Source organism: Xenopus laevis, chromosome 3L (genome assembly GCF_017654675.1).
Source record: "Xenopus laevis strain J_2021 chromosome 3L, Xenopus_laevis_v10.1, whole genome shotgun sequence".
NCBI lineage: Eukaryota > Metazoa > Chordata > Amphibia > Anura > Pipidae > Xenopus > Xenopus laevis.
The window spans coordinates 21379607-21403874 of NC_054375.1; the positions used below are offsets into that span (position 1 = coordinate 21379607).

Consider the following 24268-nt stretch of genomic DNA (forward strand, 5'->3'; position numbering starts at 1 on the left):
TCCTACTCTTCTTCAGAAGAAGGAGCACTATCTGACTCACAGTCAACATCTTCAGAGGATAATCCCAGACAGCCGGAAGAGGTCAAGGATCTTCTCAAATATATTTTCTCAACGCTTGAGATTAAAGAGGAACAGATTTCTCTTTCTAAGGCAGATAAGGTTCTTGGCAATTCATCTAAACGCACCAGATCTTTTCCTGTATGCAAATCTACTTCTAAACTCATTGAGGCAGAGTGGGCGCAGCCTGATAAAAAGGTGAACATTCCACCAAGATTTTTTAACACTTATCCTGTTCAGGAAGAGTTCAAGATATGGGATAAAGTTCCCAAGGTTGACCCACCTATAGTCCGATTGTCCCGTCACACTATGCTACCTGCAGAATTCGGACCGGAATTGAAGCAGATTATATCGGAGGTCACAGGGGGAAAAGGAGCCTTTCTTCCCCAGACCAAGTGCCCTCGACGGGAATTCCATAGCAGGAATTACCATCACAAATCCTGGTCTCCCAGCAACAATAAACAATCTCGGTTTCCGAGACAGCAACACCAGGGACAACCACATAGACGTCCCAGATCATCCTGGCAGTCCTCTTGGCAGAGCCAACAAAAATTTACCAAGAAACCCATCTCAGCAAAAGGTCAGGATTCCTGACTATTCCGCACTAATAACGACTACTCGACAGGTGGGAGGAAGATTACAAAACTTTGCAACCGTTTGGCAACGGTCTATATCAGACCCTTGGGTAATGCGTATCATTACAGACGGTTACAAGATTCCCTTCGTCACCAGACGACCAACAACCAGATTTGTTCCTTCCTCCATTCCAAACCGCTTCGAAAAGGCTCAAGCCCTACACAGCCTTATCACAGAGCTACACCAGAACAGAGTAATAACACCTGTACCAGACCACCAGCGTTTCACCGGGTTTTACTCCAACCTGTTCCTGGTTCCCAAAAAAGACGGAGGGTACCGGCCGGTACTAAACCTTCGCCCTCTCAACCATTTTGTGCAGTACGACAGATTCAAGATGGAATCATTGCCCTCCATTATAAAAAGCTTAAAGCCAAACGCATGGATGTCAAAGATCGACATAAAAGACGCGTACCTCCACATACCTATACACAGAGATCACCAGTGCTTCCTCAGGTTCGCCATTGCTCAAGCACATTTTCAATTCCAATCACTACCATTCGGCCTTTCATCGGCACCACGTATCTTCACGAAAATACTCAACGCGCTGCTAGCACTGTTAAGAACTCAGGGCATTCATGTCACGGCTTACTTAGACGATCTCCTCATATCCGCAATTTCCAAAGAGGCAGCCACGGATCACACCCAGATTTGTCTACACACCCTTCAGCAACATGGCTGGGTGATAAATCATCAAAAGAGTCGGATCGTCCCTTCACAGAACATAGAATTTCTGGGCATGTCCATCGACACAACACAGCGCAGGGTCTCACTACCACATCTAAAGGCCGTAAACCTCAGAGACACAACACTTCAGGTGATACGGGACAATACCACATCAGCCCATGGCATTCTGCGATTACTGGGACTCATGGCAGCGAGCATAGAAGCTCTACCGTTCGCAAAGTTTCACCTCCGTCCACTACAGTGTTTCTTCCTGCGTCACTGGAACAAAGACCATCAGGACTTATCACAGATGCTCTCACTATCATTGAAAACCAAGGCCAGTCTGCTATGGTGGACATCGATACCCCGCCTTCGGCAGGGGCTAGTTTGGGACAGACCGGTTCAAGAAGTGATAACCACGGACGCCAGTCTGTCGGGGTGGGGGGCATCATGGCCCCCAAGAGTATGCCAGGGAACCTGGTCACGGCTGGAGTCCAAATTACATATCAACGCTCTGGAACTCAGGGCAGTTCGCAATGCTCTCACACATTGGCAACGTTTTCTGAACAACAAACACGTCCGCATTCAATCGGACAATGGCACCACAGTGGCATATCTCAACCGCCAGGGGGGCACCAGAAGTGCAGCAGCTCTCAAAGAAGTGACACAGATCATGACATGGGCGGAGTTTCACAACATCCACATCACTGCGATCTTCATTCCGGGGGTCAACAATTGGCAAGCCGATTACCTAAGCAGAACCACACTAGACCCCGGGGAATGGCAATTGAATCCAGAGATCTTTCTGGCAATAACAAAAAAGTGGGGGACACCATCAGTAGACATGATGGCCTCCAGATACAACGCGCAGCTTCCCCGATTTTACACCAGAGTTCGCGACCCCAGAGCGGAGGGTGTGGACGCTCTGGTGAGTCCCTGGACTTGTCCACTAGCCTACATCTTCCCACCCATCCCACTGATTCCCCGAGTCATTCAAAAAATCAGAATGGAAAACGTGACCACAATCCTGATACCTCCATGGTGGCCCAGACGCACGTGGTTTGCAGACCTCATTCAATTGTCTCAAGACCAGCCATGGATCCTTCCACAGGTTCCAGACCTACTGCGGCAAGGACCAGCGTTAGCAGACAACTTACCTCAGCTAAGATTGACTGCGTGGCTGTTGAATCCCAATTGTGGCGTGACAGAGGGTTCTCTGCAGCAGTAACGTCCACTCTGTTGGCAGCGCGCAAGGCATCTACAGCCGCATCTTACTATCGCACTTGGCAGCGTTTCATGGGATGGACTGTGTCAAATAGTTTGAACTGGAAGGAATGTCGATCACCGCAGATTTTGGATTTTTTACAGCAGGGCCTGGATAAAGGACTCAGTATCTCAGCACTGAAGGTTCAGTTGTCGGCCATATCATCACTTTTTCAGACTCAATTCGCTCTACTTCCAGAGTTCAAACAGTATTTTCAGGCTCTATTGCATCTTCATCCTCCAATCAGAAATCCAGTTCCACCTTGGAGTTTAAACCTTGTTCTGAGAGCGCTCCAGCACACTCCATTTGAACCTATGGACACGGTTCACATCAAATATGTTTCTTGGAAGGTGGCTTTCTTGCTCGCTATATGCTCAGGGCGCAGGGTATCTGATATCACAGCTCTATCGTACAAACAGCCCTGGCTAGTGTTCCATCAAGATAAAGCGGTCCTGCGCACGGTACCATCTTATCTACCAAAGGTAACATCTGCTTTTCACATAAACCAAGAAATTGTCCTTCCATCTTTCTGCCCAAAACCATCTAACCATGCGGAGCAACAGCTTCATAAATTAGATCCGGTTAGGGCCTTAAAATTTTACCTCAAGAGATCATCACAGTTCAGGAAAGCGGATGCTATTCTTGTTCTTTTTGGACCCAATAAGAAGGGTCTCCCTGCTTCGAAGGCTACTATAGCTAGATGGATAGTTTCCACTATTTCAGAGTCCTATACCAGAGTAGGGAAGAGCATTCCGCCTAATGTAAAAGCCCATTCCACCAGGAAGATCAGTGCTTCCTGGGCACTTCAGAACTTGGCTTCCCCAGACATGTTATGTAAGGCAGCAACATGGAGTTCTTTACACACGTTCACAAAATTCTATAAATTGGATGTGTTAGCCTCTTCAGAAGGGGTTTTTGGCAGGAAGGTGCTACAAGCAGCAGTAGCATCTACTTAGTTCCTGCATAGTCACACAGATTCGAGTTCACTCTGTTTTCAGTTATCTGCAGTTACAGTTTTTTTTATCCCACCCTTTTTTTAGGACGGCTCTGGGACATCCCCAGTCGTCCTGCACTGACAGGTAGGGCCGACGTAGAAAAGGAGATTTTCTTACCGAAAAATCTTTTTCTCGTAGGCCCGTACTGTCAGTGCAGCATCCCGCCCAACGGCAGGGTGCCGGTTTTTTGCTGCTCGCCAGTAGACAGTTAGGCAGTTAGGTTAACCATCTCCATCGACAGCTTGATAATAAACTGGAGAGGAGGTGGAGATGCCAGGAAGGAGGAGCTTCAAGATCCAATAGTTTGTCCTGCCTCCGGAGAGGAGCAAGTTAACCCCAGTCGTCCTGCACTGACAGTACGGGCCTACGAGAAAAAGATTTTTCGATAAGAAAATCTCCTTTTCTCCAGCTGCAAGCACCTACCCCACCTGAGGGAGAGCCCTGTATATGATCTAGCTTTGTTACTTTAAAGGGCTTGTTCACCTTTAAATTAACTTTTAGTATGAGTGCAACAATTTGCAATTTGTTTTCATTTTTGAAAATTCGATTCGAGTTTACAGGTCGATCCTATTCATCCAAGTTTCGATTTTTATGATATATTTAGATTAGTTGAATTTTGAGTTCATGGGAGTTTTGAAAACATAATTTTGAAATTCAACCCTTGATAAATATGACTGTGTGTACATGCCTTATTTATGTACTGTAGGTTATGCAAAAGATATTTACTTACCCCCTTACGTAAAGGGAGCTAGTTCCCTCATGACAAAATACAGTGGCACAAATCTCACTGTGCTTTAATGGGGAGATGACATTTTCCCCCTGTACCATCTTATTAGTGCCCTAAGGTTTGAACTCCTGTATTTAAAATTCAAAATATCGCATTTGCCAATGAATATATTTGTATTTACATATAGAACAATGGATAGTGGCATCTGCCTGCACAGAAATTCCCAGTGGGTGGCTATCGGGACCTGATGGGAGTTGTGTGATATTTTTAACCAGGTAGCACAGCATAGAGAAAATGTGGAAAATAATCTCCAATAATTCCCATATGTGAGGTTTATTATTCTATCAACGTACATCCCAGGAAAGAAAATGCACCGGTTTGATGCATTCTAATCCGCAAAGAGGAAATGTTTTTTAAAACAATCATGTAGCAGATTATAATAGGAATAAACATATTTGCAGCCATCTGTCTAAGGGAGGAGATCTGCCTCTGCCCACAAGCACCATTGGTAGTGCCAACTGTGCAGGCATTCAGGACTCGTACAATGACATAATCCCCTATGTATGTGACTAAATTCACAAATCACATGTCTGCTTATGAAATGTATTCAGCAAAATGCAAATTGCTTTAAAGTGGAAGTATACTCCTATATACACTGTACATCTTTTTTTTTCTTCTCAACATGAGCAAACTAAATAGAAAGTTAGCTAGACATTTAAGCATATATTCTGTATATATCTGTAATCTTGAGCTAACCTGAAGGCCAGTTAGGATGAGATTTGGGGTAAGTGCATAATTGTGCCCTGGGTACCACTATAGTACTATACCACTATAGCAGGGTGACTGTTGCCCAAATGTTTCTGTATATCTATAACCTTGTTATGAGCTAAGGGGGCCCAGTCTCAAGGGCAGATAGGGTGAGATTTGGGGTGAGTGCTTATTTGTGCCCTGGGTACCCCTGGAACTATAGCAGGGTGACTGTTACCCCAATGTTTCTATATATCTGTAACCCACTAAGGGTGCCCACAAGCAAATAACTGATGAGCTATTAAAGGGAATCTGTCATTTTAAACTTTTTTTTTTTTTTTTGCATTTTTATAAAAAACACACATCCATAAACACTGTCTGGCAAATAAAATGTTAATCCACAAATCCATGCATAAGTTATTTTAGTTTGTATTTTGTCACGGGGGCTTCCATTTCTGCTCATTACACATTCATCCTGTGCTGCTCTAACAGCAGGCACAGCATTACCTATGTGCTTGGAGGCAGCCACTCTAATGAAAAGCCAGGTCGCACTACGAAATGAGAATCTAGCTGTACACTCCCCCTCCCCTCTCTGCCCATGCGTGTGATGTCTAGAGGAGAGAGGTCACATGGTTTGCAGGGAAGCAATTACTTTCACTTTCCTACGTCCTGCTCTACAGCGTGCACTAGCAGCCCCTCCTCCCACAGACACTGCAAAGCTCCTGCCTCACACAGACCTTGCTCCTTTCCTGCCTGCAATACTTCTTTTTTCATTAACTACTTACTGCCTCCTTTCTCCTGAGCTATTTTAACCCTTCCTAGACTTCCTCCTAAGTTTTCCTGGTTTTCAAGTATGTCCTCCTTATTTTATCCTTTTTTTCTATTCCCTGTCATCAGTCCTGGGAGTGTACTCCTGTGTTTCTGCCATTCATTTTTGTGTAAACAAATATAATAAACTATCTATATAAAATATTTTTTCCAGTGCCCAAAATTAATTGTGTGTGTGTGTGTGTGTGTGTATGTATGTATGTATGTATGTATGTATGTATATATATATATATATATATATATATAACTTTTCAAGATGGACCAGCACTCCAGTTTGTTCAATCAAACGTGAATATTTATTTGAATAGTCACTCTCGTGTCCAACGTTTCGGCCCACATCTGGGCCTTTATCAAGGTAAAGGCCCAGATGTGGGCCGAAACGTTGGACACGAGAGTGACTATTCAAATAAATATTCACGTTTGATTGAACAAACTGGAGTGCTGGTCCATCTTGAAAAGTTGCATAATACCGTTTGACCGGGCACCCACTACGAACTGAGCGGGTTAAAGTGCAGGTACTTTCTGAACTTATATATATATATATATATATATATATATATAATATATATATATATATATATTTATTTTTGAAACGTAAGTGGGGGCAGTGATCACAGGACTATCTTATTTCAGTCCTTCTGAAGTGGTGTCAGTGGGATCTTATCTTGATACCTGCCTATTGTTCAATTGACAGGCTCAGCAGACAAGGCTCTATTTACATTACAGCAGCTTGTAGGAGGGAGGGGTAATGACATCACTCCAACTTGCAGTGCAGCAGTAAAGTGTGACTGAAGTTTATCAGAGCACAAGTCACATGACCTGAGGGCAGCTGGGAAATGTCAAAATGTCTAGCCCCATAGCAAATTTTAAAATTAGATATAAAAAAATCCATTTCTTGTTTTGAAAAACGGATTTCAATGCAGGATTCTGCTGTATTAGCACTATTAACTGATACATTTTGTAAAAAACATGTTTTTCCATGACAGTATCCCTTTAAGAACACAATTGTTAACTCCAGCAGTGATGATCTATGCTTTTATCCCTTACAATAATAAAAATTATACTTATGCTCCACAGATATATGTGTGTGTGTATACACACACACTTTTAACTTACACAGGGACAGTGAAAAATAAAAACAGTGAGGTAATAGTCTGACCCATTGCAAAAAAACCAAGGCATTCTCTCCCTTTCACCCAAAATAATGGCTGTTATTGCTATTGATAATCACCAAACATGCAAATCAACTATTACATTCCTTTGAAAGCAACCACTTTCCTAAAGCTAAAAATACACTTGTTTAAGTGAGATAAATCCCTTCGTACTTTGCTGTGCTGCTGCTCTGTAACAATCCATTGCTTGGGAACAAAATAATTTCATTCCATTCAGCAGAAAGAGCTGGAAACAGCAGAGCTGCCAATCAGAGCTGGCAAGAGTGCAAAGCCCAACACTGTGCCAAATTCCGCTGTCATTTCCAGGCACCTTTTCTACTTCTTAAATGCTCCTAAGATGCATGAGCTCATGGAGAGGGTCATTTTTTAGAGGTTCACAGTGCCTACATCTGAAAGTCTGGTGTCCGGTAAATCTGTCAAGCTAGCCAAACGTGCCTAAATTTGTTTTGCCAGCTTGTCCAATTTTAACCAAACTGTCCAACCTTTTTGATCTTCATTATTTATTTTCTATAGTTTATTTGCCTTCTGACTCTTTTAAATGCTTTCTATTCAGGCTCTCCCATATTCATATTCCAGTCTCATAATTAGATCAGTGCATGATTTCTAGGGTAATTTGGACCCTAGCAACCAGACTGCTGAAATTGCAAAACTAGAGAGCTGCTGAATAAAAAAGCTAAATAACTCAAAAACCACAAATAATGAATGAATACCACTTGTAAATTGTCTTAGAATATCATGCTTTATATCATACTAAAAGTTAACTCAAAGGTGAACAACCTCTTTAAAATGGCTCCTTGCAGTCATAGTTAAAGGACCAAAGTCATAGGAAATTGTTATAACTTCCCTTATTGGTGTCATTGTTATGTTTATTCTTCATCCCAATAGGTTCAGATCAGAAATCCACCACTGATGAAAGAAAGTCCTCCCCAGAGATCAGCCTGAGGCTGGAGATCGGCCCAAGTGCTAGAAGGCACTCCCCGCTTGCTGCCGAAAATGGCTTCCTGCAGTGTAATGTATCCAACTTTAGCTCCGAGTTCCTCACGTCCACTCTGGCCAATATCCACCACTTTGTAGAAGAAGATTCCGTCCCAGAAATTATGCCAATGAAAATCCAGGTTCAGAATGCCAGAATACACCTACAGGTATGTGAGCATGGCACTGTGTATTTATTCTGACGTCATGTCATGCACATTTACAGCTATGGGATCCGTTATCCGGAAACCTGTTCTTCAGAAAGCTCCGTAGTACAGGATGGCCCATAGACTCCATTTTAATCACAGTTCAAATTTTTTAAAATAATTTCCTTTTTCTCTGTAATAATAAAACAGTACCTTGTAATTCATCCCAACTACTAATTAATCCTTATTGGAGGCAAAATACGGTAATACTGTTGGGTTTATTTAATTTTTTAATTATTTTTTTGTCGACTCGCAGTATGGAGATCTAAATTAAGAAAAGATCCCTATCCAGAAAACCTCAGGTCCCAAGCATTCTGGTTAACAGGTCCCCTACCTGTATTTCACACAATCCATTCATGTAGAAGTGTCCTGTTTGGCAGGAGTCATTGTAGTCTAAAAGAAACACATGCCTCATGTAGAAGGTTTTATATTGGAATTACTGGAATTACTTCATTTTAGACACTAAAACTAAACACTAAACAGGCCTTTGTGTCTTTTTGTTCTAAATGTATTGAGCTGATCTTGGATCTGGGCATGGTGTCTCTGCTTACCTTCCCATCTCTTCTAAAGGAACAGTAACACCAAAAAATGAAAGGGTTTTAAAGTAATAAAAATATAATGTGTTGTTGCCCTGCACTGTCAAAACTGCTATGTTTGCTTCAGAAACACTACTATAGTTTATATAAAGAAGCTGCTGTGTAGCAATGGCGAAATTGAAAAAAGGCTACATGGCACAGGTTAAATAGTGAATAACAGATAACACCATTATGTTCTACACTGCTATCTGCTGTGTTACCTCAGCCCTTTTTGCCCACATTGCTACACACCAGCAATGCATATTTATATAAACCATAGTAGTGTTTCTGAAGCAAACACTACAGTTTTGCCAGTGCAGGGCAACAGTACATGATATTTTATTACTTTAAAACACTTTAATTTTTTGGTGTTACTGTTCCTTTAAGTTAGCCCAGTAATGCTACAGTAGGTAAAGGTAGGAGGTCACCTATTGAAAGTTTGTTCTAACCCAGAGGTTTTGGCTACTGGTTGTCAATTCACCCTCTCTGTTTCAGCATTAGTTCAGGCCCATATAGATCACATCAAACAATATTGTTATATGCATTTTGATGTCAGGGTTGGACTAAGCTGGCAAAACACGAGAAAACCTGGTAAACCCAGTCCCAGACCCAATACCCACAGCCACCTGAGCTACTCTCTGACCCCCCCCCCCGCGCCCCAATCGGGCCCATGAAGAAATCGGAAGGTAAACGCGGGTGGGGGGGAAAAGCCTACCCCCCAGTCTAACGCTGCCTGTTGTCATTCCAGGGCATCGAGGACAGCAAATAACTTGCTTTTCAATTATGATAAAATTGGGGTACTTCTGACCCAGTCTGTCCTAGTTACAGAATAAGCCACATCTATCTACACTGTGCATTTACCCCCACTCTTTCTGTTAAGCCCTGCACTTGACTTGCAACTGACCCTGGCACTACCCAAGTGCTACCCACCCCAACAGCCTATGTTATGGAGCTGCCCCCCTTCACCAGGAAGTGGTTTCACTAACGTGAGATCAGCCAAGGAAACTAGAAACAGGCCAGTTAAAGACTGAGAAAATGATTTTTAAAAAATAAAAATTTTGATATCGTCATCTGCGCAATCCCACCATCTCCCTCTTCAGGGCACCCATTGACATTTAACGATGTTGGGAGATCAGGGCTTCTCCATCTGAATCCTGACCACTTGGCTATTATTCAGCTAATGTCATTATATTAATTATTGATAAGGTTATAATACAGTTTCTCTTATATTCTCTTCTACAGGACGATAGCCCCCGTAATAACAACACTGATCCGGACCCTGAACCTGTGGTTCTGAATATTGAAAACCTTTTTGTAGAGAGACGTGATGACGGGTCATTTTGGATCAGAGGTATTTAAGAGCTTTTAGTGCCTAAATGCAGTGACTGCTATTTACAATTAGCTCGCTCTGTATTGGGGCCTCCAAGAGGTCTGCTCAACCAACATCTGTCTGAAAATTGCATCTCTCGGGCATGTTAAAAAATAATTTTGAATAATTTTTGAAAGTGGACAGCATGCAGGCCTTATGTGATTTCCTAAATAAGCCCGTATTATGATCTGGCCATTGGAGGCCAAATAAGTGGCCAAATCAGGAAAGATGATCTACTAGTGAATGACTAGCCTAACATTTTCCATCTGGTTTTTTTCCCCTCTCAGGTTCTCCAGACACAAGCCTGAACAGCCCTTGGAATCACAAGGAAACCAGTAGCATTCTTCAGCTCGATTGCAGCAAATCCCACAGCACAAACAGCAAAAGCAAAACTTCCAAATTCACTCAGACAATCTCAGAGCACACCAGCCTTCCCGAGATCCCAGATGTTATCAACAACCAGGCCTGGAAAGCAGCCGGCATCAGCAAAGAACAGGTATTTTATTTCTTAAGTAATTAAAGGGGAACTGTATCATATTCTTAAAAAAGTCTGTCTTTCATTTATCTGCTCTTAAAAGGAAACGGACACTTGTTTTGCAAATTATATTCCTTGCTATCTAGATTGCATTTATACATTTATATTTAGTATAATATATTGATTAACTTACACACATTTTGTATTTATTACACTTTTACGGTAAGCATTTTGCCACTAGGTGGCACATATAGTAGAAACAACCTTAGTGATGACAGAAAGGGAGCCTGGACAGACTGACGGACAGTACGGTTACTGAAGAGAAAATTGGTTTACACACACACGATCATTGATTATGTGACAATGCTGCCTCGGGTTGGTGATCACAAACGATTACTTCTTCAGACTGAACTGAAATGGATCCATCATGTGGACACCCTTAGCCCACGTGAACTAAATTAACTTTTCATATGCCCCCTTTTTTTGAATATTACATTGTATTTCTCTACCTGCAGCTAAGCCAGTATACTGCATTATGTATTCTCACTCCTTACAGATACATATTGGTCAAACTGGGACTTAATACGTTTTTCTTCCTCTCTTCCTTCTCCCCTTACTATATATCCCTCTGCATTCTTTCTTTCCTACAGTCAGAGACCGGGACTACTGAGGCTCCATTCGCTCTACTGAAAGACCAGATCTAAAGAACCGGTACAGATACTGCCCCATTAGCTTTATCCCCATATACCAATTGAATAGAAATTCACATAACGTGCTATCTAAAATGAGAATGTCGCACATATTGTTTGGACGGGCTGTATGTCTACAAGCCCCTCATTCCATACGAGGTGGTATACTAAGCCTACGATGATATTTATCAAGCCTAGAATCCATTGCGGCGCTCCATGCCCTTCTTCCCAAGTTGACTTACTGAATGGGTTTGATAATAATAAGTACACCCCAATGATATGTACCCCAAGGGGTGTCTATACCTATAACCAGTACCGTGGTTCTCCCCCCTTAAGCCTACTGCTTCTCCATACATCTTTGTTCCATTTGTTTTTCTCGCTCTATTATTACCACCTCTAATCTTGATTTCCATTGGGTTCCCTGTACATATGACCATTTGTGCCCGCAACTAACTTTGAAGATACTCTGGTTTAAATTCACCTCAATACAAATATGTTATTATAGTGGTCGCTTGATAAAACCTCCTAGTACCAGTTGCTATGACACAGTTTCTTAACAACGTCCACACGCAAACACTCAGTTTGCATTGCAACTCTATGCGGACTTTAAGATTAAGCTGTATCGAACTTACGAGACAGCACACAAGTATTCAAGTTTCCTGCTGTCGGCATTGAGGCTACGCACCCAATCCCAGAAATCAGATGTAAATATACCCACTATACTGCTAACACGGTCTGCCCTAGTAGGATCCACCTAATGTTCTCAGTAATATCTAAATTCCCGTGACCGACTTTACCGAGCGAACCATGCCTTGACAATCCCGATAAGTTTGTGACTCGCTTACACTGGTAATATACCTTTATATTTTGCTTCTTCTGTCTAAACACTTCTACTTGAGACTGACATGTGCGCCCACTAGATTGAGATATACTTACTTTTGTAACAGCTTGGTTACATTGTTGCACAAATCACGATACAATGTTGCAAGATATATCTTTGGACTTTCCGTTCTTATGTATCAATTTGTTTCCACATACGGTGATCTCTATTGAGCTGTTATTCATTGTATATTCACCAATCATTTTTTTTATTTTTTACGTTTATTTTCATTATGATGTGTATTCAATTCAGCAGGAACAGTCCCCTAAGTTTGTGCTTAGTACAGAGGAATACCTATGTTGCCAAAGTTTTATGGTATCCCTCTGTACAGGCTATGAACAATTCAGAGGGAGCAGCCCCATAAGTTTGCTATTAGCCTGTACAGTGCAGGGTGCCACTGCAGGTACCAATTGCCACTGTTGCTCCTTGACTGTGAGGACGCTTACTGCCACTTTTCCAGACCATCCCTTATAAATATAGTGCTGTTGTTAGCAGTCAGTTCTGTATTTATTGGTGAAACCTGGGCACTCAGTGTTCCTCTCATAAAGACATTTTGGCATGTGGGTGCCCCCCCAGCCTGGCATAAGCGTAACCGCCTCTTACCATAGCTCCCAAAATCATTTTATCATTAAGAACAAGAGGCTCTCCCAGCATCATATAAACACCCCACACACACATACACATCTCAGCAAGTCCTGTTTTGTCTCTATTAATTAGAACTTAAATCACTTATCTCTTTGAAGTGTGCCAGCTAATCAGCAGGTTCTGATTGGGAGCTCGCTCTTGCCGTCACCTCTCGGATCTCAGAGGGGATCTGCACATCGCTCGGCAAGTTCTATATTAATCAGGAGCCAGTGCTGAAATATTCATGGGTGTTCTTATTCTATTTTATTGACTCCTGGGGATTTTAGCAGAGCGAGAAGTGATGTGGAATGATGGCCAGTTGGCAGTTGTATAAATTAAGGCTACATTTTCTATTTAATTACCATATTTTGCATTTCTATAGATTTTTTTTTCCTCGTTAGAAACATTAGCACTTGTAATGTGATGTAACTCTCAAGCACTGCCATCCTGGTGGGATATATAACAGGGATGGAAATGCATATTTAGGTTGTTGCTGCTGTGCCTAGAACGGTTATTTCCATTCCACCCCCATGGCTGTTAAAGAAGAACTAAAAGTAAAAAAAGTGCCCATTTTTATGGAACCATAAGTCATTTGCCTTCCACAAATGGCAACCCACAGTAACTTGTTACTATGAGGTGCCAATATGTTGGGCACATCCCTGGTAAAGTAAATCACTGGCTTGGTGCTTGCTTCTAGAACACTGGCCTCGTTGGTTCCATTTCCCAAATATCCCAGAAGTTGCCTCACGAGGAAACTTAGGGGTAATTTCGGAACATGAAGCGCCGTGTGTGCCATGCGACTTTTCATTATAGCCGGCGCAAGACAGGGGGAAGCCGTTCGGGGGGAGATTAGTCGCCCCAAAGAAGAGGCGATTAGTCACCAGGCGACAATCTCCCCGAATCGGCAGGTGTGCCCTTACCCTTAGGCTGCTATTTGCCAAGAATCCCCTGAGCCATTATGTTCAGGTGCATGCTGGATCCATTTGCCAAGATTTATGATGTTTTGGTCTAGGTGTGACTTGGTCACATTCCCATGGTTGCTCAGGGGATACCTGGGAGGGGCTAAATTCTACTAGAGCACCATGCTGCCATGCTTGATCCGTTTGTTGTTGGGCAACCCCCAGTGAGGTAAATTTCAAAATGTGTGGTCTAGACCAGTGTTCATCTTCCAGAAAGTGCAATTTATATGGAAAGTGAGCACAAGTCTAGATCGCAATGTTAGAAATTTGCCATTCCCTCCCCCTCACTAATGTTTTAACCTTTAGACCCTCTTTTTACAAGTAGGGGCTGTCCCTGATGCTGTTGGAGCACAAGTATTAGCATGCAGGAAATGTTACTGTATAAGGGTTCCTAATTACAGTTTTTGGAATTCTAATGCAACTGCAATGGGAGAGTTGGAGCAGCTTCCAGAGGCAGACAGGGCTCACTCGAGCATGAAATCAGATCAAACATTAATGAAGTCTGAGCGTTGGCAGACAATAGCAGAGTATGCAGCACGGATGGGCCAATATGTCCTTATCAGTCATCTGAATGCACTACTTAATAGTCCTGACTGCAGCCCATTGATCTCAAACCAACTCCCACTTATCCCAAAAGAGGTTCTTTGATAGCTTTCCAGGCCCATCATTTGATATGCCAATTTGCCCAATTTAAATTACAGTGTTACAGATTGATTAAAGGGGTTTTTCACCTTTAACTTTGTTTGATGTAGTGAGTGCTATTCTGAGACACGTCGGTCTTCCTTTTTTTTTTTTTTTCACTTTTTCTTCAGCAGCTTTCCAGTTTGCAATTACAGCAGCCATCTGATTGCAAAGGTTCAAATTACCTTAGTAACCAGGAAGTGATTTGAATGAAACACTGATATATGAACAGTGGAGGGCCTGAATAAAGAGATGAATAATAAAATATAACAACCTCACAGAGCAATCTATTTTTGGCTGATGGGTCAGTGACCCTATTTGAAAGCTAGAGTCAGAAGAAGGAGGCAAATATTTAAAAAAAAAAAAAATTAAGACCAACTGAAAGTTGCTTAGAATTGGCTATTCTATGACATCACATTAAAGGTGAACTACCCTTTTAAGGGCATTTCCTTGTCTTGTAGTAAGATCTCTAAGCACAACCTATCCTGCAGATAATGAATTAAATATATGAAATCTACAGCTGACTAGGCATCTAACAGCTGGGTCTTTTTACCCATCATCACACTATAGTTAGTCAACAGAGCTGCCTTCAGATAGGGTGCAAACAGGAGCCGGGGAGGTGTAAAAACATCACTGAGCCTCCATCATTGTCTGTCCAGTCAACAATGCTGGTGCTGAAAAGTACATTAGTTGTGGGTACCTGTGTTTTTTTATATAAGAGGCATACAAGAACAGGATCCAAGTGTATCGATTAGATTTACTGGGGGATGCCTAAGTAATTTGCATTGCAGCAAATTAGTCTTTAACTGTGGGATATATAGTGGGATATATAGTGTGTATATTAAAGCTGGTCATCCCTGGCCAAAAAAAGCTGCCAACTCACTCCCTTTAGACTAAGCTGGCAGGTTAATGGGCTGCACTTGTTGCCCTCCCGCCAGCCGAACAGATATCTGCACCAAAACCGGCCAGATATCAGGCACGTTGAAATATCCATTTGGGTATGCGGATGTGGTCCTCTCCATCTGCCCAGCCGAACTGAATCCGAATCCTAATTTGCATATGCAAATTAGTTGCGGGGATGGAAATTGTGTCACAAAACAAAGAAGTAAAAAATGTTTCCCCTTCCCACCCCTTATTTGCATATACAAATTAGGATTCGGTATTTTGCCAAATCTTTCACAAAGTATTCGGGGGTTCGGCCAAAATAGTGGATGTAAATAAACCATTTTCAGAATAATATACTTTTCAAGTAGTAAGTGCCATTGGGTAATCCTAAATAGAAAACTGCCATTTTAAAAAATAAGGGCCGCCCCCTGGGATCGTACGATTCACTGTGCACACTAACATACCAACAAACCATATCCATTAGGTCACATCCATTAGGTCACATGAGCTAATTAACAGACAGAGTTGTGTCTATATGTATATATATATATATATATATATATATATATATATATGCATAGAATGGACCAGCACACCGTTTTCTTCAATCAAACGTGTTTATTCAATACACACTGTGCATCCAACGTTTCGGCCCGCATCCGGGCCTTTATCAAGGATAAAGTGACAGTGATAGTGATCAACCTTTTATACCCATAATCCCCCTCGTTAGTCATGTCATGATGGTCATCATGACATGACTAACGAGGGGGATTATGGGTATAAAAGGTTGATCACTATCACTGTCACTTTATCCTTGATAAAGGCCCGGATGCGGGCCGAAACGTTGGATGCACAGTGTGTATTGAATAAACACGTTTGATTGAAGAAAACGGTGTGCTGGTCCATTCTATGCATATATAAACACTTTGACCGAGCACCCGGCTTGGAGAAAAAAGAGGACAGAGTGCAGGTGTTTGTACTATAATATATATATATATATATATATATATATATATATATATATATATATATATATATATATATATAGCAGTTTGGTAAGATTCTTTAATATGTCACTTAATATGATGCAAACTATCTGTTGCTTAAGTGTTCATTTTGGGGGTATAGTTTTCCATTAAAGGGGCAGTTCACCTTTAAGTTAACTTTTAGTATGTTATAGAATGGTCAATTCTAAGCAACTTTTTCATTTTTTATAGTTTTTAAAATAATTGCCTTCCTTCCTTTCTTTCCAGCTTTCAAGTAGGGGTCACTGACCCCATATAAAAGACAAATGCTCTGTAAGGCTACAAGTTAGTTATTGCTGCTATTTCTCCGCTTTCTATTCAGGCCTCTCCTATTCGTGTTCCAGTCTCTTATTCAAATCAGTAAATGGTTGCTAGTGTAATTTGGACCCTATTGCTGAACTTGAAAACTGGAGAGCTGCTGAATTAAAATCGAAATAATGCAAAAACCACAAATAAAAACCAATTGCAAGTTGTCTCAGAATATCACTCTTTCTACATCATACTAAAAGTTATCTCAAAGGTGAACAACCCCTTTAAGGCAAGATGGCAGCAAGAACAGGGGCTGTGACTATGGGAGAGTGTGTATGTACAAAAGAAGGCTGGTGTCTAGGGAAGCTCTACTGTTCTGGTGGTAACCCCATCTGCCATCTTGGGTCAAAAATCTATGTCCCATAGGTCTTAAGTGGCTGAAAGCCTAAATTCCAAGAACCAATTAAAAGACATTATCACTGTTATTCATTTTGTTGTACAATCTATTGCAACCACTCCATTTCCTGGGTTACGTTTAACCCCCCCCCCCATTTTGTTTTTGCAGCTCGTAGAAGAAAATGAGTGTCTTAAACAAGAACTGGCCAAAACAAAAATGGCTCTTGCAGAGTCTCACATGGAGCGGGACAGACTGCTGCACCAGTTAAAGAGGGTACACATCGAGAAATAACATTGTATTCCTATGGGATGTTGCACTGAACTATACAAAAAGGGTTGCAGAGGCCTAATGTGGTCTCCACTGAGATATCCGGCGTATTGGCGTCAACACTAAACCACATGGAGATCAACTGAACACCACCACAAGGAGATAAAACGGAAGAAATTAATATATTTTAAAAAAAAGTTTTCCAGCTCTCACTTTCTATAGCAATCATGCAGTACCACTAAATGTAATTACTAGACCTAAAAATGATTTATAAAAAAAAGTGTTCCTTTGGGGGTTTTAGGGAATCACTTAATTATTTAAGGAAAGTGTTCCATGGAATATTGTGAAATATCATGGGGGAGGGAATGGTTTTAATATTTGTTTGAGAATTATTTTAAGAAATTTTATTTGCACTCAATAAAATATTACAATATGAATTCTATGTAAAGGATTTGATGTTGGACTGAACTGTGCCCTCGCAAGGAAGTAGAAAAGTTGTAGGAAGCAGAGTTGTCACTCTCAACATAGAAGTACTTCTAGATATCCCTGTGCACCACTGATAGTTCACCAAAAAGATTATTTGCTGCACAAAAGTGAAGCTACTTGCGGAGTACAACATAAGTATTTTAGCTTTGAACTAACAGAAACCCTTATACAAATAGGTATGTGCCTCCGCCACTACTTCACTAAGGAAATTGGTCAACTAGATTCTTGTGAAATCATATAGTGACAGATAGTTGAAAAGGGCTAAGCCCATACCTGATTTAGTGCAGTGGGTGAGCTTCACCTTGGAGTACTCAACACTACTTTACTTACTTCTTGGTGGAGCCAACTATTGCTTTTGTTAAGCTGACCTATCTTACAACTCCTAGGAGTGTGCTACCTCAATGCTATAGGACGGTAAACTGTGATAAATAGCACTCAAACCTGCACATGGTTAATGGTTCCATCAAAGCAGTGCTGTACAACTTCTCTGGTACAGAGGGCTGGAACTTTTCTGGCCTACATGGTGGAGGGCCAATAGTGGAAGCCAGTGTTGACCACTCCCTGTTTTTAAACCACACTCACTTTAAACCACACCCATGTTAACACAAGCACATCACTGCAGGGATATCACTCGTATGTGAAAAAAGTTGTCATATTAAAGGAACAGTTCAGTGTGAAAATAAAAACTGGGTAAATAGGCTGTGCAAAATAAAAAATGTTTCTAATATAGTTAGTTAACCACAAATGCAATGTATAAAGGCTGGAGTGACTGGATTTCTAACATAATAGCCAGAACACTACTTCCTGCTTTTCAGCTCTATATCTCTGTGCTAGTCAGCGACTTGAAGGGGGGGCCACATGGTACATATCTGTTCAGTGAGTTTGCAATTGATCCTCAGAATTCAGCTCAGATTCAAAAGCAACAGATATGACCCATATGCCCCCCCTCAAGTCTCTGATTGGTTATCCAGTCACATTACATTTTTGGCTAACTATATTAGATACAGTTTTTAATTTGCACAGCTATCTATTTACCCAGTTTGTATTTTTACACTGAACAATTCCTTTAAGACATACCCAAATCCATATGCCTCCTCCCATGTGGATAACAAAGCACCCCCAGCACTTGATTAAAACACCTACACCACTATTTCCAAATGCTAACAAACCCCTACCACGCTCATGTCCCACAGGCAGAGTATAGGGCAGGCAGAGTATGGCACACACAAGGAACAAAGGGGAGGCAGCGTATGGTACACACAGGGAACAAAGAGAAGGCAGAATACAGCAGGGAAACCTATCAGGACCACTCTAAGATGAAAAGTACATACAGTGATACAATTCTGGTGGGTGTTACAGGTGTGAACAATGCAAGATCTTACTGTCTGGATTTAAGGTATAAACAATGCAGTGGCCAGTAATCACAGTGCTGATACCTTTTAAAGCTTACACAAAGTAAGCAGTCACAGCAGCCGCTGGCTGCTGTTGGACAGCACTACATCAAGGCAAATACTGGTGCATTAGAGCTACTTCTCTCAACATTTGAGAAAATTACTTCTTGATCTACCTTAATGCTACTCCAGTCAACCATAATATTCCACAAATGAATATTTGCTCACCATTGTCACTGTAATTTCCTTATTAGTATGCATTTACACAATGACGCAACAAGTCTGTGATGAAGCCTGCACTGTGGAATTGTTGGTAGCTGTATTGCAAATATCACCATTGTTTGCTTCTGAATATCCCTAATCTGTAACAAATGTGACAATGCAAAGGGGCAGCTAGTTATCACAAATTGCTCCTCACTCTTTTTATACAGTAATGCAATGCAACACATTAAAGGGGATCTAGAGCCTACATAAAGCTCTTCTCAATACACACACACACACCTGACACTCCAACCTAGGTGGCCCCAACAATGACAGACATACACAGACTCCTTTCTGCCAGCATTACATCAGCAACTATTTTGCTTTAAGAATCCATCCACACATTTTCACATCCCACATTTCTAATTCCTTGTGTATCCCCCACCTTTCCTCCCTCCCCACTGTTGTTACAAGCCAACACTGCAAAATAAAGAATTTCAAACCTAAATGCTGTGATCTAGGCCTGGAGTAGCTTGCGTGATCAAACTGAAAGCATGTCATTATAAATAAATCTACATATTAATGCTCATAATTATATAGCAATGCTGCTACCTCACTTCTGGGGTTCTGTGCTGAATCTTTTTCGAGTGAACATAATCGCAGGGCTGATAGTAACCCCATCTCTTATACACCTAGCAACAACTAGATGCTTGTAATAATGCTCATGTCAGTGGCAATATGTCTGAATGTAAAGCAATATTTAGCAATGGAAGACAGAGAGATGTCTCCATTTACTCTTACAAAGAAAATAAATTGAAGGCTTTCAAATCTCGGCAACATTGCTTAGTCATTTATTCCCTTAAATGGGCATTATACTCGTGTTTAGCATAGGTTTAGTTATTTGAGGTTCAAGTCTATATATCTTGGCAAATCCTCAGCACCTTAAATCCATCCCCTTTAAGGTCAGTGGCTCCGGTGGGGGTTGACAAAGCAACCGCTACCTGCAATTGATCTTCCTATTGACATGAATGCAATCTGCTTCAGACTGATCCCAAAGAGTAAGATCCACGGTTGTGCCATAGCTCCCTTCAGTCCTTTCCTGCTTCCATCCTCAGTAGAGGATGCCACAACCTGACCTCCCTTAAAATAATGAACCCTTTCCTATGCATTGGAGGAAAACTTGATCATCATTCCTCATCTGGAAGAACATCTTCATGTCTCTAATGTTATGGTATGGATCAAGCTTCTTATGAAGGGCCGCATGCATTAGCCATGGTGCTCACCAAAATGACCCATAAATGTGCCATAACTTTAGTCTTGCTCTTAGATATGGATATGGACCTCCGAACCAGTAAATCCTCTGTAGATATCCACAGTGGCATGGGCAAGGGTATTTGCTGGTTGGGAAGCAGAACAAGAGCAGGTCTCCATAATAGCAGTTAGATCTAGAGCTACTCAAAGAATTAAGCTAGAAAAGCTACACTTCTGGTTCTGTACCAGCCCAAGGTGAGCACAGCTCTTAAGCAGTGAAGATCTGTGCCTACAAAGATGCCCCCAATATCTCCCGAAACGTTTTATTATGTTAGCTTAGATGCCCAGAACTGCAAAGAAAACCTACAAAACACAAGTTAGACAGAGATTCAGTTGCAATGGTTGCTCTTCATTCTAGTGATATAAAGCATAACAGGTACGTGCAGGGCTCTGTTTTCATTTTGTAAGAAGCTGAAAATGTTCAGCAAAAGTGATATTACTAAGCACCATAAAAGTATCTTTGTGCCGTCGGTACTATTATTAGTAGCTGAATCATCTGGCTTCATAACTATTTAGAGGGCCGAAGCTTCTGCACATGATAAATCCTTACACAATACCCAAACACAGAGGTCCCTCTTGGGCAGTCATTACAAATATTTGTCAGGTAGGAGATTTCTCATTCAGGTTTCCATGTAAATTCACTGAAACAAAGAGTTCCTCATCAGCAGCAGCTCCACATGCTTTGCTTGTGACCGGCTGCTCTGTAATAGGTGAGTATTTACAGGCTGACCCAAGGCACCATGTGGCTTGTGACAATAGCGCAGCCTGTAGGGTGCTCTCTCCTGTGCTGGCATTTGCTTTATGCAACACTGACTGGCTTTCTATTCTCTCATTAGTGGTGACAGTACAGCAACATATTGTCAGCAAATTCAATGAGCTATAAATACAGGACGTTAAGAAAGGAAACCATTCTATGGAATTTCCAGATACCAGGCTCTTGTCTAAGTCAACAGGCACTTGGAACAGTGGGCGGAACACATGCACCAGTTTCAAGTGCAACAATACGGAAGGGCAAAGCGTGACCTAACTACAGTCATATGAAAAAGTTTGGGAACCCCTCTCAGCCGGCAAAATAATTTACTCCACTTTCAACAAAAAAAGATAATAGTGGTATGTCTTTCATTTCCCAGGAACATTGGAGTACTGGGGTGTTTTCTGAACAAAAATTTTTAGTGAATAGTATTTAGTTGTATGAAATTAAATCAAATGTGAAAAACTGGCTGTGCAAAAATGGTAATTTTGCTAATTTGAATGCATGTACTGTAACTGCTCAATACTGATAACTGGTAATACCAAATTGGTTGTATTAGCTCATTAAACCTTGAACTTCATAGGCAGGTGTGTCCAATCATGAGAATGTATTTAAGGTGGCCAATTGCAATTGCTTCAGTTTGACTCTCCTCTGAAGAGTGACAGCATGGGATCCTCAAAGCAACTCTCAAAAGATCTGAAAACAAAGATTGTTCAGTATCATGGTTTAGGGGAAGGCTACAAAAAGCAATCTCAGAGGTTTAAACTGTCAGTTTCAACTGTAAGGAATGTAATCAGGAAGTGGAAGGCCACATGCACAGTTGCTGTAAAAACCCAGGTCTGGCAGGCCAAGAAACCCAAAGATCACCTCTGAAGACCTGCAAGAACATCTTGCTGCAGATGGTGTATCTGTACATCGTTCTACAATTAAGCGCAATTTGTAAAAAGAACATCTGTATTGCAGGTTAATGAGAAAGAAGACCTTTCTGCACTCATACAAACACAAATAGAGTCAGTTGCCTGTTGTATGCAAAAGTCATTTTGGAACACAGTGCTTTATACTGAGGAGACAAAAATTTAGTTATTTGGTCATAACAAAAAGAGCTTTGCATGGCGGAAGAACACCGCATTCCAAGAAAAACACCTGCTACCTACTGTCCATTTGGTTATTCTGGGGCTGTGGGGCTAGTTCAGGGACTGGGGCCCTTGTTAAAGTTATGGGTCGGATGAATTCAACCCAATACCAACAAATTCTTCAGGATAATGTTTAAGCATCAGTCACAAAGTTGAAGTTACATAGGGGTTGGATATTCCAACAAGACACACTTCGAAATCTACAAAGGCATTTATGCAAAGGGAGAAGTACAATATTTTGGAAAGGCCGTCGCAGTCCACCGACTTGAATATCATCGAAAATCTATGGGATGATTTGAAGCTGTCCATGCTCGGCAGCCATCAAATTTAACTGAACTGGAGAGATTTTGTATGGACGAATGGTCAAAAATACCACCATCCAAAATCCAGACACTCATCAAAGGCTATATGAGGTGTCTAGAGGCTGTTACATTTGCAAAAGGAGGCTCAACTAAGTATTTATGTAATATCTCTGTTGGGGTGGCCAAATATATGCACCTGTCTAATTGTTATGCTGCATGCATGCATATTTTCTGTTAATCCAATAAACTTGATGTCACTGCTAAAATACTACTGTTTGCATGAGTCATGTTATATATTAAATGAAGTTGCTACTTTGAAAGCTCAGCCAATGATAAACACAACTCCGAAGAATTAAGAGGGGTTACCAAATTTTTCATATGACTGTATGTTACTATCTTACAATGTTAGGTAACTCTTTGCCCTCCCATATAGTTGCACTTGGAACTGGTGCATCTGTCCTGCCCACTTCCAATTCAAGTGCCTATTGACTCAATGGAACCATGAAGCTACTGGCAATTCTAGGCTTCCCACAGGACCTATGTCTATACGTGCAGTGGACTTCCACAGATGTCATTTTGAGGACCAGGCTGACTTTTAAGCATAGGTGCAACATAAGAAGAAAAAAAACTGCATTCTGGGTAAAAAAAATTGCATCCAAAATAGCACATGGTACTTGTATAAGTAAATGGCCCATGGCTGAATGGGTAATGTCTACATGTTATACGCTAAGGTGGGGGGCCTAGCCAAAGGTTGGGTGTCAAACGGGACCTTAACTCTCAAAAGTCCAGACACCACTGCTCTCAAAATACAAAAGGGTCTGCTGAAGGGGGGGGGTCACAAAGCCACTTTTAAAGGAGAAAAAAACCCTCCTCCCGGGGGAGATTAGTCGCCCCGAAGAAGAGGAATCTGCCTGTGCACCCTGACCCTAAAGGATTTGCCCACAGGGGCATCCATCCCTTCCTGATCTTGATCTGCCTGGATCAATCACTTTGAGTAGCTTCAAAGCCATCTAATTAAATCTCCAGTCTGTCAGATCAAATCTCTTTTCCACCATAGGTCATAGGTTAATTCTTCCCCAGTTACATGGGGTGACCCTGCTAATAGTTCCCTTTGAGGATCTTTAGGCATACAGTATCTAGATATTGCATGACCCACTAATTAGTAGGGATGCACAAATCCACTATTTTGAATCCTTCACGAAAGATTTGACCGAATACCGAACCAAATCCTAATTTGCATATGCAAGTTAGGAGTGGAAGGGGAAACCATTTTTTACTTCCTTGTTTTGAGACAAAAAGTCACGCAATTTCCCTCCTTGTCCCTAATTTGCATATGCAAATTAGGTTTCAG

The 24268-nt window shown here is 41.4% G+C and overlaps 1 protein-coding gene across 2 annotated transcripts in view; it reads left to right on the forward strand.

The window, feature by feature from the left end:
• The window catches only part of uhrf1bp1l.L (UHRF1 binding protein 1-like L homeolog), a 64752-nt gene extending 46973 nt beyond the window's left edge, over nt 1–17779 (forward strand). The window contains exons 18-21 of one of the 2 annotated variants that reach the window (XM_018250884.2): nt 7975–8231; nt 10085–10193; nt 10499–10707; nt 11337–11477. In XM_018250884.2, the coding sequence (XP_018106373.1) occupies nt 7975–8231; nt 10085–10193; nt 10499–10707; nt 11337–11390 (629 nt within the window). In that variant the 3' untranslated portion in view covers nt 11391–11477. Of the gene's footprint in view, nt 1–7974; nt 8232–10084; nt 10194–10498; nt 10708–11336; nt 11478–17243 lie in introns of those variants that run through there. The other variant, NM_001091479.1, reaches the window with a different exon arrangement.
• The last annotated feature ends 6489 nt before the right edge of the window (nt 17780–24268 follow it).